This window comes from Dromiciops gliroides, chromosome 5 (assembly GCF_019393635.1).
Source record: "Dromiciops gliroides isolate mDroGli1 chromosome 5, mDroGli1.pri, whole genome shotgun sequence".
Lineage (NCBI taxonomy): Eukaryota > Metazoa > Chordata > Mammalia > Microbiotheria > Microbiotheriidae > Dromiciops > Dromiciops gliroides.
Window position 1 is genome coordinate 159372589 of NC_057865.1, and position 16932 is coordinate 159389520.

The 16932-nt window shown below is 33.7% G+C and overlaps 1 protein-coding gene across 1 annotated transcript in view; it reads right to left on the bottom strand.

The window, feature by feature from the left end:
- Positions 1–16932, bottom strand: part of SEMA3D (semaphorin 3D) — a 252169-nt gene that overhangs the window by 49830 nt on the left and 185407 nt on the right. Inside the window, 3 exon segments of the mRNA XM_043969203.1 lie at positions 1702–1846; positions 8031–8100; positions 9480–9594. Of these exon segments, the coding sequence (XP_043825138.1) occupies positions 1702–1846; positions 8031–8100; positions 9480–9594 (330 nt within the window).

Consider the following 16932-nt stretch of genomic DNA (forward strand, 5'->3'; position numbering starts at 1 on the left):
CCGCCAAAAAAAACAAAAAATGAAATTATGGGCTTATTTACAAATGTCTAGACTATCACATATCTCTTTTCTTACTTCATCCATGAAGGTGCTAAATATATAATAATCTGTCCTTCTTTCAATTTCTCTGGGTGGAGAGATATTCAAGATGAAGTTTGAAGGTTAATGCAAAAACAAATTAGTATCAAGAAAGGAGCCAATGAGGAATTATTTTGGCTTGGTTCTGTCTTTGCAACTATGAGTTTATTTCTCTATAATTTTTATGTATGAATGAAAACTGTAGGGGGCAGCTAGGTGGCGCAGTGGATAAAGCACCAGCCCTGTATTCAGAAGGACCTGAGTTCAGATTTGGCCTCAGACACTTGACACTTATTAATTGTGTGACCCTGAGCAAGTCACTTGACCCTCATTGCCCCACAAACAAACAAACAAAAAACCAAAAAAAAACCAAACCAGAATGAAAACTATATAGTTATCTATAAACCTACCAAATGAAAGGACCAAGATTTTCTAAGACACATGAATATGAACACATAAATTTTGCCATTTCATTATACTAAATGGTGCAAATGATTCCTAGAAAATTTATTAATAAATACTTTACTTTCTTAGAATGAGAGAATGTCTGTAATGTCTGTATGTAATCTAAGAGATCCAGCTCCCTAATTGAAGTGTGAATTTTCTTTACCTGTAGTGACCATCCAGTCTCCACTGGAAGATTCTCAGTGTTGAAGAATATATTACTTCATTCCATCTTTGGGCATTTGTTGACCTAGTTTTGCTATCATGGGCCAAGCAGTATTCAAGTCTCATTCCTCTTCCAGTTGACAAATCCAATATTTTAGATAGAAATTATGTCTCCACTAGAATGCAAGTTCCTTCAAGTGAACTCTTAAATGAATGGAATGACTTTGAGAACCTTAGCTAGGTGGTGCAGAGGATAGAGTGCTGGACTTGGAGTAAACAAGACTCATCTTCCTGAGTTCAAATATGGCCTCAGACATATATTAGCTATGTAACCCAGGGCATCACTTAAGCTGGTTTGCTTCAGTTTTCTCATCTGTCAAATGAGCTGGAGAAGGAAATAACAAACCACTCCAGTACCTTTGCCAAGAAAACCCTAAAACAGGGTTTTTTTGGACACAGAGTCAGGCTCAAATGAAACAACTGAAGAACAACACCACCCTCACTGCCCTAGGATAGTAAACTCTTTGGATAAATTCCATATTGTCAACATCCTTTCCCAAAATGTGCTACTTTGAACTAAACAGTATACTCCATATATGGTCTAACTGAGGAAGAATCCAATGAGAATACCATCACTTTACTGAACAACACGTTTCTATTAATATAGCTTAAGATCATGCTAACATTCCTGTTCAGTGCTGCTTACAGCACAATCTAACCCATACTGAGCTTGTAGAACACTAAAGCCCCCAGTATTAGAGAGAAGCTTATTCCTTGTAATAGCATTTATTCTTTTGTAGAATAGATAATCCGTAGTGGGAATCATGAACTAAAACAAAGGACTGAAAAGATAATCATGCTCATCAAATATCATTTATTTTGAAACCACGGCACATACTCTTTTGCTGCATACTCATTTTACCATAATGAAAGAAAAAAATTAAAAACCCTAGCAAATGGGGGGGGGGGAGAAAGAAGAAAAAAGTAATAGGCATCATTAAATTGGATACATACTGTACCAGGCCTTGGGTAAGGAATTCTTCCATCATACTGGACCCACCGATGATCTGCACTTTCTTTATGAGCATATGGGCCATTGAAAACTGCTCTAATATCAGCCATGCTATAGACACAAACGGCAGAACCCTTGAAGATGGAGCTGAAATACAGAAGCATTTTACTTATAAATGTATGTTTGAATCTTTAAGTGATTCAAAGAGATAATGAAGAATTGTTATCTTCCTTTTTAACACCATGATTTATATGTGTGTGTATTCTCAAAAATATAAAACCAACCCAAAGAAAAATAGTTAACTCATCAGATGCCAATTTTAATATCAAGAGTATATTAATAACAAATGGTATACATGCTACCTTGCTAGATGGCACTGCTATCTTACGGCATCAACCAATTCTTCATTACAGTTTTCATTTTGCTTTTAAAAGATATTCCCCTAAAATGGATGTACTAGTTATAATTTTAAATGGTAGGTTTGTATTTAACTCAGAAAGTACACTACCTCAAGGAAACTTTTCTCACATTTTGGTAAACTAAATAACATTTTATCATATCACTTTTGTTAGTGTAAATATGTGTATATTTATTAAGAGTGGGGTATTTCATATTATTTAATAGATATTAAATAGATTTTCTTCATGTGGAATTTTACATAGTAGGAAATTATATATTTTATTCTGTGATAGGATTGTTTCATGTTTCTGAACATCAGATCTAGGCTGAGTTTATGTTTCAGAAATGCTTGAGTAATACAGACAGCTTACCTTTGTGATTAAAATTTATAGCTATCTCAAAGGTAAAGTGTTCATATTACAAAGAGATGCAGATGTAATGTGTACATGCTATTTTTTTCAAGCAATTAATTTGTAACAAGTCTTCATAATAGGTCATTTTTCCTTTGAAAGTAAACCACATTGTCTTTTAATTGGAAACTTCTGGTGGCTCCTGTAACTAAAAGGGAATGATCACTAAAAATTGAGAGAAATATAATCTTGCCATGACACAAATGAGCTAATCATACTTTAACACTGGTAGCTCCTCTGTTAATATCCATGGGATGACATTAATGGGAAACATAGCAAGATGATAATAACCAGACAGCAGGAGAAAAAAAAATTACATTGAAGGAATGAAGCCACATTATCATAAATTGGCAATGCCCTTTTCTGTTATTAGTACATATTAAAAACTCTTCTGGTTGGATTTGAGATCTATGAAGCTCAATATTATCTAGATCTTCATAAATACATTTTAAAATAAAATGAAGAACAAATTGCTTTGTAACTCCAGACTTTGAGTTGGTAGAAACTTCTTAGGGAAAAAAAAAAAAGAATATGTCTTAGGGCTAATTTTTCCTGCCACATATATCCTGCTTTATGTGCAGATCTCACAATGGCTTCAAAGGAAATTCTGTGAATTGAGGAGGTGTGAGGGGGAAATAATGGAGGCTAAGATAGTTCATTTGATCTTTGGTCTCATATTTCTTGGTCATCATTATAGACATTAACAGAAAATTTGTGTTCAAAGCAGTGGTTTCATTTATCATCTTAATCCATGTAGTAAAATATTTTAAGTGGTTTATTGTAAATATCATATTAAATATCAGTATAAGCCAGTTGGATTCAATTCACAACTTCTTGCAAACAAGTTTTCAATGAAAGAAAAAAAAATTGTCAGTCACTTCCTCTAAATTTCCATCTCACTGACTGTTCCTTTAATATGGTTAGACTTGGTGTGTACTCTTTCTGATACCACTTCTTTTGCTTGCTTTACTGCTTAAATGTCTTTTCATATTTCCTTATATTATTTTTTTCATTTCTAGTGTCTTTCCTCTCTTAATTATTTCCTATTCATCCTGTATATAGCTTGCTTTGTATACACTTATTTTCATGCTGCCTTTGTTCCTGCCCCCTTAGTTTATAAGGGCAGGGACTGTCTTTTGCCTTTTTTTTTATCCCTATGCCGTACATAAATGCTTATTGATTAACTGATCTAACACATTAATTATAATCGCATTATAATCCCCATCAATGTGCAATTCATTTAACTATCAGACATTTATATTTCCTCCAGTTTTTATTGCAATAATAAATAGTAATGCTACAAAAATAAATAACTCCTATTGCTGTAATTTTTGTAACAATCTCAAGAAATAATTCCAACAACAGAACAAGTTTATTTTATAACTTACATCCCAATTATTGACCAGAAAGGTTATGTAAAGTTTTCAAATTCATGAGCATCAAATGAAAATTACCTGTTTTTCTACATCACCAAAACAGTTTTGATTGTTTAATTATGTTTGCCAATTTGATAAGTGGTATCTCAAAACTGTTTTAATTTTTGTATTATATTACTTATGAGATTAAGCATTTTAGAACAAAATTTACAATTTGTACTTCTTTTGAAAATTATTTGTATTATTTGATTTATCCACTAATGAATGGAATTTACCTTCTGGGTATTTAATAAATCTTTAGTTAGCCTATAAATCATTTTATCAGTCAACTTAACCATAAATATTGCCCAAATCTATTATTTTACTTAATTATATATACATGTTTTCCATGTTTTTTTTAATAAAAATACCCATCCATTTTGTCCAAAAATTCCTGCATGTTTGATTTTTTTTTTTTGCAAGGCAATGAGGGTTAAGTGACTTGCCCTGGGTCACACAGCTAGGAAGTGTCAAGTGTCTGAGGCCAGCTTTGAAATCAGGTCCTCCTGGATCTAGGACTGGTGCTTTACCTACTGTGCCACCTAGCTGCCCCCTTCCCATGTTTGATTTTTAAAAGTTTTTTTTTCCTACACATCCAAGATCAAAATGTTATTCCATTTTCTTCCATTTGAAAAAAAAGTTCTTTTATTTTTCATTTAGTTGCATAAATGGAATTCACTGAGGTACACAGGGTGAATCATGGCTCTAAAACAGTTTGCTAAATGATTTGCCAAAAAATATTTCTTAAGTATACTTGTTAAATAATGACACTTTTCTCTTCATTAAAAAGCTATATATTTATCAAACATTAATTTCTTGTACATATTTGGTTGAATTTCGGGTTATCAGAAATCTAATTCTCTTTATTTTCATTTAAGTCTATCCATCAATATGGCAGAGTTGGACAGTAGGTGTTTCTTATCAATTGTTTTTCCTGTGTGGATAATTATATCAAACTCTTTTGAGTGATGATAAATTGCATTTAGAAAGTTCTTTCATGTTCTGGAAACGGATGAGATCAGCAAAATGTCATTCACAAAAAGCAGTAGCAGGAGAAATTCATTAGCTCTAGAGCTTCCTCCTTGATCTGGACAGCAGGGCAATAGCAAATATCTTTACTGATTATTATGTTTCCTTGTTTTATTGCTTTATCAAACTGAGTAACAAGATGGTTAATTGAAGTTACATAGACAATATTTTCCCCAAAATTAATGTGATTTTGACATATACATAGAATTAGTTATATAGGAAGCAAGGTGGCATAGTATATGGAGTGCTAGATCTGGAGTCAAGAGGACCTGTTTTTTCCTAATCCATCCCCAGATACTTAGTAGCTGTTTATTCCTAGGCAATTACTTTAATCTCTCTTTGTCTCATTTTCCTCAATGTGAAATGGGAATAATAATAGCACCTACCTTTCAGGGTTATTGTGGATCAAATGAGGTAATGTTTTTGTAAAGTGCTTAGCACAGTGCCTGATATCTACCTGGTGTTATATAAACCCTACCTTTCAACATCATCATCGTCATCCTCATCATTACCTTGTTCTACCTTTAAGAATGTGTTTTTCTATCGTTCACAATAAGTACAGTGGAATCCTGGATATTCTATGGAGAAATTTAAGTAAGTATAACCATGTTGAAGACATTTAAGGTAGAAACTGGAAGGATGACAGACATTCAGAATGGAAAAGATTTCTAAAGATTTTCACAATATAATCTTATATTTCGCCTCTAAAATCAGAATCTCCATTGTACTACACAAAGAAGTGGAAGGGCATCTATAGATAACCAAAAAAGGAGGGGAGAGGGAAAAGCACGGAGAACAGCTGGACTAGCCAAATAGAGAGAAGTTCTTATGGATCACACAGTTTTAAGAGCACTAGGGGCACTATAAAACTGTGCATATCCTTTGAGCTAACACTAGGTCTGTATCCCAAACAGACAAAAAAGAAAAAAGATTCACATATACAAAACTATTTATAGCAACAATTTTTGTGGTGGCAAAGAACTGGAAAATGAGAGGATACCCATTAATTAGGGAATAGCTGAACAAGTTGTGGTATATTAATGTGATGGAATACTATTGTGCTTTATGAAATGACAAAGCAGGACATTTACAGAAAAACATGGAAAGACATGGACTGATGCAAAGTGAAATGAGTTGAACTAGGAGAAGATTATGCGCAGTAACAGCAATATTGTATGATGATCAACTGTGAATGACTTAGCTATTCTCAGCAAAACAATGATTTTATCTAAAGGACTCATGATGAAAAATGCCATCTACCTCCAGAGAAAGAACTAGTGGAGTCTGAATGCAGATTGAAGTATACTCTTTAATGATTCATTATTTTTCTTCCTTTTTTTTTAACAACATAACTAATATAGAAATATGTTTTGCATGACGGCACATGCACAATCTATATCAAATTGCTTGTCTTCTCAATGACAGGGGAGGGAGGGGGTAAGGAAGGGAGAGAGTGAATTTGGAATTCAAAATTAAAAAAAAAATAAAGAAATTTACATTTAATTTGAAAAGAATACTTCCCCCAATGAGCATAGGGTAACTGTTTCAAAAGCTTTTAAAAACATGAACCTTATTATTACTAAAATAGATGATTGAGAGGATATTAACATATACTAATTCACATGCCTTCTTCCAAACTCTACAGTATTTTTATGAGAATGATCAATATATTCATAAAGGGCATCCTTGATGAATGCATATAGGAAATAGACTTCCTAAAACAATATCCTACAGAGGATGATATTTTAAAAATTTTACTGAAAGCTAAAATGAATACCAGACACCAGTGTTCACTGTTGTCTTACTGTGTGTTTTCCATATACATTGCATTATTATTTATACAATGTTATGAAGAAATCCCTTGTTATTTTCTGTGGCATTGAATTAAATATGGAGATTAGTTTGGTGAGAATTGCCATATTATATTTATCTGGGGCACAAATGAATATTCAGTATCTTACATCTAGATCTTCTTTTGTTTTAGTTGTTCTAGACAAACATTTTATGACTTTCCTTACTACTACAAATAAAGTTCCTTTTTTGTGATAAAAATCTATTATTAATAACAAAAATGTGAATATCCTTGGAGTTAATCTTTGTTGTATGATCTAATTGAACTTATTTATTGTTGCCATTAATGTTTTGGGTGAAACATTCCAATTTTTTGGATACACTATCATAACATCTCCAAAAAATTGTATTTTGACCTTGTTTCCAATGTTAATCCATCACATATATTTCATTTGTTAATATAGTTGCTAGAATTTACAATAATATTACAGAAAATGAAAGCACGGTATGTGACAATATTTTGAGGAGAGATATTTGTAAAAACAATCTTAATTCATATAATAATAAACAAAATAAGTGATAGAAAGATGAAATATTATCCAAGAAAATGATTAAAGATTGGTGGGGAGTGATTAATATGCATAAAATGAAGTCTTTCAAAATGACTACACTAAATAATAACAAAATCATTATCAAATATATAGGACAAAATGTTGAGAAGTTCATAAGGGTCAAGGTAAAAACATCTAACATTATGCTCTTCTTTGATAGGCAGAGGGGAAGGGTGAAATGGTAGAAAGTACTAAACATTTATATAACACTGTCTGTATGCCATGCACTGTGCTATGCACTTTACAAATATTGTCTCATTTGATCTTCACAGCAACTTTTATTATATCCACTTTACAGTTGGGGAAGTTGAGGCAAAGCAAAGGTCACAAAGAACTTGTTCAGGGTCACAAAGCTACAGAGCGTCTGAGGTGAGAATCAAACTCAGGTCTTCTTAACTCTAGGCCCAGCACTGTCTACTGGAAAATCCACAAGCCCCCAAATCAGAAGACCTTGATTCTAACTCCATTTTTTTGCCACTAAGTACTTGCCTTCCTGTTCAATTCATTTAACCTATGTGTACATCATTTTATGCTACAATGAAATGAATACAAAAATAAATACCCAACCTGACTTGCTAGGTAGGTCTGAAGTATTAATGGGGAGAGAAAAAGAAAAAAGAAAAATTTATTTCACCTTATAAAATATAATTAAGAAGAAACATTGCTTGGAACATACCTGGTTGTAGTAAAGACTCCATATACTACAGGGTTTCTTTCATCTTTTGTGGGAAGTAAAAAAATATCTTCTATAAATGGAAAAAATAGAAAAAAAATTTCAAGGTTTAGTAGGCTTACTTTCAAAGTTGCAAAATATTAAAACTTCAAAGATTTTTTTTAATCTAAGAACATGAAACAAGCAAAAAAAGATTAAAACTGGCAGATATTTGTTAAAAATATAGCCTTACAATCAAATGCTAAGTAGTGAAACAGTTATGAACTATTGGGTGATCCAATATAGAATTCTATTATCATCCTGAAAATAGTTAATGTAACAATTTGATGTGATCATAGTTTTGACAAAAATTTCAGAGTTAATGTATAAAAATATGTAGGCAATTTGCCTTCCAACTTTTAAAAAGCTGTGAATGGGTGAATACATTGTAGGGTAGTCCCCAAAGTCTGAGCCCATTTTAAGGTTTAGGAGATTCTAAACTTGGCCAGAGTCACAGATTGTAAGTGAAAAGGTTAAACCTAGGTCCTCTAAATGTAAATCAACAGCCCATTCTGAAATATGTATAATTATTATTACCCTGTGTGAATTCACAAAACTGGCCCTGATATCATCGTTGTCGTCATTATCTTGCTCTTATACAAACCTCCAATGCCTCATTGTACAGAGAATCATGATGCTGGATTATTAAAGATGCTGCCAATGGAATCCAAGCACAGGCAATTTCAATTGAGCTAGAAAAACTTTAACTACTGGACAGGTAACAGATTTTATGAATTCTGCTAGAGGACCAGATGAGTGAAGTCCAAGGAAGCTCATCACTACTTCATTGTCAGAAATGAGGCCACTACGGAGTGGTATTTTACAGCTATAGTAACTCATAATTCTACTGAGTTACTGGGGGTTGTGAGTTTGGTAGTGGATGAAATGCACACTGAATCCAAGCATTTTGAGATCAGTTTGGTAAATAGGAGGGATTAAAACTGGATGGGGAACATTAAGCTTCTCAGAATCCTCAGTTGAAGATCCTTGAATCCAAGGAACACAAATGCTTGGGCTTATCTGCTACTCTAGCATGAGAACACCCAGTTGACAGAAGAATTTGTAGTTTCATGGTCAACTTGGCTTAAAGTCAATTTTAGGTAATTTTGCCACCTTTGTTAAATTATTCCCATTTACCTTCTCTAAGTCTGTGGTGATTCACACAGAAACCCAAGAACATGGTTTTCATAGACAGGGTGACAATCTGCTGCATAAAACAAATAAAAAGCATTTCTTTGGTGGCCTTACATACTGCACATGTGCATATTGCTGAGTAGGAAACATCAATTATTTGTGGAATAAGGAATGATTCATCTGGGAGGAAAAGATAGAACTTGCCCATCTAATTAGGCATATTCTTTTGGGAGGGTAAAAATTAAAAAGACAGTGAGAAAACAAATCCACATGACTTACGAAGCTCATCAAAATGAGTGTCTGCTCCATCATTGCCAGGAATTGAGCAAATCAATCTGGCCTTGAGAAAAGTTGTCCATTTGTTTATCAAACTACGTTGCCCTCCCACATCATTCTGGGGGAAAAAAAAGAAAGAAAATGGGGAAAAGGTTATCCAAGGTGATATTAATACTAGCTGAAACCAGGTATCTTCCCAAGGTCTTATCTATAAGTGTTGAATCTATAGATTTACTTCTTGGACTGTGGAAGCTCAAGGGATGGGAAAGGTACTAAAAAAGCAGCTTATTCCTTCAACAATATAATTATTTTCTCATGATGAAAGGTGAGACACCTAAATTGGTAGAATGTAATGTCCCAGTCTTCTGATGTAGGTTGTTGCTCTTGTTCATTCATTTTAGTCATGTTTGATTCTTTGGATAATAGCAACTAAATATTATTTAGAATTATACCTCCTTATACACTTGAATAGATAGTCCTTTCTAAATTCACCATCTTGCTTTTACTTTATTTATTTATTTTTGCAGCACAATGAGGTTAAGTGACTTGTCCAGGGTCACACAACTAGTAAGTGTCAAGTGTCTGAGGCTGGATTTGAACTCAGGTCCTCTTGAATCCAGGGCCAGTGTTTTATCCACTGTGCCACCTAGCTGATCCCTTTGCTTTAACTTAATAGCCATTTTAGGAATGTTAAAAGTACATTTAGGAAACAATAGAACCTTTTAGTGTATATTTGCTTATTGTTTGATTATGATTATTTGAAAATATATTTAAGTGAAGGTGTTAAATATTTTTTATGAAGACATCAATTTAAAAAAATTAAAAAGATATTGTAGTTATGGCACATCAACAATTGGGCTTAAAATACCCATTTATTACTTTAAAATTTATATAACTACATAATTGGAATGATTTCTCCATTTCTTGGTCTAATATGGAAAAAAAATTTGAAGGCACTATGCTTCAGGTAAATAATTTTATGTCATTTACTAGAATAAGAATGATTGCTTGAACTCTAAATTTCTCCAAATGACTTGCACATTAAAGAAATTATTAATGTTTTCATAGATTGAATCCTATTCGACTTCTTCTATCCCGAATGGAACCTGCTTCAAATACAAAGCTTTTTGTTAGATCTCAAGTGGGAATAAACAAGAAGACTCTAATTTCCTTTTATAATTCACAATCAAATCCACTCAATTTGAGAAAAACCTTCAAAAGTTAAGAAGCAACAGAAATCTGAAGATTTTCTGTTGTTTAAAAAATGGATACACAAGCACATATATACACATGTATGTATGCATACATACATACACACATATACATATATGCATACACACACACACATGACCATCTTTTCAGAATTATACAGAAACCAAACACTTATCTTCCTGTTTTTGGAACACTAAGATTTTCATTCTCAGCATGGAGGTTTAATATACTTTTCTGCAACCTGTACCCATACATACACACATGCATACACACATGTATATAAATGTATATACACATATGTTATAGATAGTAATATATTAATATGGTTATATTCATGTGCATGGTTATATATGTGAATATGGAAATATTTTATTATATTATATAACACTGTGTCTGTATGAATGTATCATATATGTGACATATTCTTATACATGTCATATATTATAGATATTCTTATATATGATCTATCATGTCAAATATACAAATGTGCATATATATTCGGATAGAATGAATAGATACAGAAATTAATAACAGCTATTTGGAAAGACTTAATTTGAGGAGGGTTTTATCTTAGAAGAAATGGATGTGGGGCAGCTAGATGGCGCAGTGGATAGAGCGCTGGCCCTGGAGTCAGGGGTACCTGAGTTCGGATCCGGCCTCAGACACTTAACACTTACTAGCTGTGTGACCCTGGGCAAGTCACTTGACCCCAATCGCCTCACTGAAAAAAAAAAAAAAAAAAAGAAGAAATGGATGAAGGCAATAGAACTCCATTTAAAGGAAAACTTCTACAAAGTAGAACAGTCCAAAAGTGGAAGAGTGTTTGTGTGTGCGTGTGTGTGTGTGTGTGTGTGTGTGTGTATATACATATATATGGTATCCCAGAGATCTTACCTCTAATGAGTTTTAATAGCTTAATAGATTGGATAGCTCAAAACTGCCTTGTCTTTTGGGACACTGCATGTGTACACTGTGTGTTTGAATGTGTGTGTGTGTGTGTGTGTGTGTGTGTGTGTGTGTGTGAACACTGCAAGAATTCTTTTTGAGAAAGTGCACATGAATGAATATGAAAAAGAAAAGATTCAGGATGTTTAATGAAATACATAAGGATCAACATCAATATAAAACACACTTCAGTTCATTTATATCCTTTGAATAAGCTTACAAATGAAATATTAATCATAAAAGGTGATCACATTTCAAAAATATTAATTAAATAGTATTAATAATAAAAAGATTGCTTTCCAAATGTTGCCCTTTTTCTATCTGTAAATAGGGCACTGGGCTTAGAGTAGAGTTAAGGAGAATTCAAATCCTGCCTTAGACAATAACTAGCTGTATGATTCTGGGAAAATAACTTAGCCTCTTTGTCTTCACTTTCCTCTTCTATAAAATAAGAGAAATGAACTTGATAGCCACAATAGTTTCTTATATCTCTAAGTAAATGACCCTGTGACTATAAGTTGGTATTTAACACCCACAACGGCAGTAAATATTCCACATTTTTTAAAATTTATGAATGACTCTAACTTGAATACCTTTAATTTTGAAAGTCTAACAAATGCAAATATGCTTCATTGAACCAAAGACCCCTTAAAAATATTCTTGTTTGTGCACCCATGTACCACCTTATCCCTTTTATCTTCTTTGACCCTTGGGAAAAGAAAAGGGGAAAAAAATCAACCAAAATTGCAGGACAAAGATGAAAGCAGCCAGCTGTCAGATGGGAAACAAGTGTAGTTTCTCGTGTAACAATTCTCAGGAACGGATTATGCATGTTTAATGACTGCATGGTAACTCTTACACATATCCAGAAGCCTGACCTCTGAGGCCAAAGTTCAATTCACAGGGAGTTATATTTCTCTTGTAAAGTAGTGTCAGTTGACCAACTCTGTTGACCATAACTTAGGCCCCCTTTACTTCTGTTTGTCCTTCCTCATGACTTCCCTAGAGAACTCTGAGTCCCGAGGAGTGAGAGGCAACCAGTTTTGTACTGAAATGTCACCTCCCCGCCTATTTCTGTGAAGTTTTAAAGAGCACACTAGTTCACACTAACATAATGGATTGATTATGGAGATGTCAAAATTAACAGCTATTTAGTCACTGGTCACTTCTGTATGTCTCTACTCTATTTATCACTGCCTTTTTTGTTGACAGGATTCCAGAAGATTTGACTTTCTCGGGGCAGGAAGATACCAACAGCAGTAAACAAAAGAACTACAAGGTAAACAAACCTGAGCCTTTGGAATTAATTCAGAATCTTTTTATTGTCTGCAAGTCCTCTGATTTGGTTCATAATATACATTAAGATGTTTCACTCACCCCTTTAATTGATTTAGGATCACAGTGTCCTTCAATCAATCACTGATTCACCTTTGAATCACAAAGGCTAAAGGTAATCATATATCTTAAATGCTTAAAAAGTTCTTTCTCTTTCAGCAAATGCAAACCTACATAAATCTGACCTGGGCATACAGAGAAGCTCAAGCACTGTCACACAATGATCTTTTATGTTGTGTCTTTTGACCTTTGGGTCACAGTGCAAGGTTCATCTGTTGCACTGGGTTAGGCTGTATACCATCATTTTCAAGGATCTCTCAGCACTTTATAAATATTCTTATCTGCACCTAGCAGACTGAGAAACATTAAAGACTGACTTTGAACACATAATAAGTTTCTTTCCTCCCTTCTACCTTCAACCATGGGGTCCTTTAGCTCTGTTAGCTCATTAGGCTTTTGGTGCAATCAATAGTAACTGTGGTGAAAAAAATGCCATGAAGGTGATGAGAATTACATTTCTAATAAGAAAGCTAGAACTTCTAGACTGCTATAATTATTATAAGGATACCAGTAGGCATCTCAACCTCAACATATCCAAAACGTGTTATTATTACCTACAAGCCCTCTGCTTTTCTGAAAGTCCCTATTCTAGTTGAGGACATAGCAGTCTCCCAGTCACCAAGGTTTGAAACCTCAGTGCCATCTTTCATTCCTCAATTGCATTTCCCCGGCACACACAATATGTTGCCAAATCTTGTCATTTCTATGCCCCTACCACTTCTCTTACTATTCCTCTACTCTTCACTCACATAGTCACAACCCTAAGTCTGGCTCTTATTTCCTCTCTCCTAGATAACTGATCATTGCAATAGCCGTATTTCTCCACAGTTCCTTCCATTCTCCATTCAGCTGCCAAGGTAGTTTTTCCCCCTAAAGCAAAATAAGCCCTAATGGCTCCTTTTCTTGACTGGAATTAACTATAAACTCTTTTGTTTGGAGCTTAGAGCTCTTCATAACCTGGCCTCTTTCTACCTTTTCAGTTATCTTATATATTAATTCCCTCTACATACTTTATGAGCCAGAAACCACTGTCTACTTGTAGAACCTTAAACATGACATTTTACCTCCCATAGTAAAGCCTTTGTACTGGCTGTACCTGACACCCGGAACGCTCTGACTCCGGACCTTTCCCTCTTAGTTTTCCTGGCTTCTTTCAAGACTCAGATCAAATCCCACCTTCTACAAAATGTCTTTCCCGGTTCCATCCTGCTGCTAATACCTTCCCCTTTTGAAGTGTCTTCCAACTCTTCCATTATATGTAACATATCTACTTATTCACGTGTTGTCACTCCATTAAAATGTAAGTTATTGATCTTATCTGATTATTGGAGTGGATGTTTGCTTGATGCTATTACCATTACATCAATAAATAACTTAAAGTTAAAAAAAAAAAAGTAAGTTCCTTGAAGGCAGAGTTTGTTTTTACCCCCACCTTTTTTTTTCTATTTCTGGCATTTAACTGTGTCTAGAGTTTTTTTTTCTTTTTAAATAGTAAAGAAAAGGAAAGTTTAGTTAGTCATATCAGGAGTGGCCTGTGATGCCTAAACACAGCTCCTTCTGCTTCTCTCCATCTGCCCTGTCTCCAACATAGGGTCTCTTTCTCTCCTTATTAACACTATAACATATAATTGTTGACTAACTTACTTAAGACTAATTTATCCTAGGCAGCTAACAAACAATACAGGAATTCTTGTCTTTTCTGAGTTCTTATCAACACTTCATTGTGCTGCTTTGAGAAACAGAAGCCAAAATTTATAGGTGGGTAAAGAAAAGTATTTTAATGGCTACATCTTTAATAATTAATAATATTTGATATATGTTCTTCTTTTAGGATCTTTAAAGCCAAGGAGTTTAAAATACATTTCAGGTAGCATAAAAATTTGAGAAAATCTTTTAATTTTCTAATCCCAGGTGAACTAGGTGCTTGTTTCTTTGGGGAGGCTAGCAAAAACATATCAAACTACTCTGCCTATGAGTTCAAAATAGCATTTTTAAATAGCAACACAGCATTTTTAAAAAGCAGCTTTTCATTGTGTGTAATGGATAAGCAATATGTTTTACTACTATACATGTCTTGTTTGCAGAATCACATATGTATGAAATAAAGCACATTTATTTTCATTAAGTTTTTTTAATAACCTACATTTCCCAACATAGTCACCTTCCCAGAGAACTACCCTTTGTAACAAAGAATAAAACAAGAAGAAAATAAAAACAGTTCACTAAAAACAACCAATACATTGCAAAAGTCTGCGAGGTACTACAGTATTTCATATAGTCTACTGCCTCATCAAAGGAGGAAGAAAAATAAAGGTGGTCTTCTCATGCTTCTTACTGAAGGCCATATTCAACCATTATAATTTCCCATCATTTACTTTCAATTTTGTTGTTACCGAACAATTTTGTTTAAAGGTGAACAACTGCATACACTCTCACAGACCAGTTTATAAAGAAATGAATCAGTTGGGTAAAGTAAACAGCTAATAATCATTAGAGATAAAAACAGAGCTCAAAATACTTGACATTCATTTTTATAAGGGTTGTTTAAGAGTATGATTCTCCTTTTATTTTTTCTCAAAGGAACTGCAAGTACACAATCAAGATAGATTTTCAAAATATAAAAATGAATACTTGTGTCTTTTTCCCCCCAACCTGGTAAGTATTCAGAGATGAATGTTTAGGATTTGCAGTTGGCAAATTATAAAGCAAACAGCAGAAATGAAGACCATGTTTTCCTAACAACTTACAAAATCTGCAGATGGTTAGCATAACCAGGATTTGGGTAACACAGTACACTCCAGGAATTTTCAAATCTGGCAGATTAAACTAAAGTTAAAAATTCAGCATGTACATTAATCACTTTCAGGTAAAACCAAAGACTTAAAAAAAAAAAAAGCAAACATAAAACTCTAAACTTTGGAATTCCCAGACAGGAAACAGATGGCAGCAAAGCAAAACACACATCTGTAACTTTGAGGGCTCTAAATCTCTCATTGGTGGTCTAAGTGACACACTGAAAGTAAGCACAAACCCACAACTTTGTGAAAAATCAATCAATATGGAAAGGTGTCACAGGACTAACAACAATCCTGAAGGTAGTAATTGTCATATAAGGACAGTATATCAAATTCCGGTCAGGCCATTTGAATGTAACTGAAGCTCAGAGCTATTAATTAGACCCCCAGGCAAGTTATGTGAAAGGGCCCATCCAAACTGAATTCCTGGCATGAACAAAAGGAAATACTGCAAAACAAAAAGGAGAACTGCATAACCTTCTGGTGTCTGGAATCTCTGTAGCAAATGCAACCTAATGGATGAACACTCCCAAAACAAATATGAATCTAAAGCATTAAAACATAGGAGGTGGAAAGTTAAGAGCAAAAACTTCTCTGAAGTGATTTGTATTTCCATCTGAGTAATATGAAGTATGACTTAAAAAAAAATCTCTGTAGAGATGGAAGTAATGGTATCGAAAAGCACTTACTTTAAAAAAGGTAAACACTAAAATGTATTGGTTAAGGCCTCTTTACCTCTTATTTATTTAGCTTTTAGTATTTTGTTACGAAGTTCTGCATATTTTCCAGGTTGAATATGGCTGAGATCATACAAAAAAGGATTGGCAACTGCATTATATTTGGGGTAAGGGGGGCAGATAAAGAGTACAAGGGTTAGGAAATGGAGTCAATGAAAAACCAGAGGTATTTGAGATTGAGTGACTTAACTGTTGGGATGCTCAATTAAAAAATTCTTGTCAAATGACCAACAAGTTGACATACATTGGGAGGAATTAAATATCAATAACAATGTTCTTGGTATAAATAAAACCAGAAGATAAAAGGAAATTGCAACAAAGCTTCTCCTTGGAGAAGAAAACAAAAAAGTTGTTGAAGGTGGTTTTTATCAT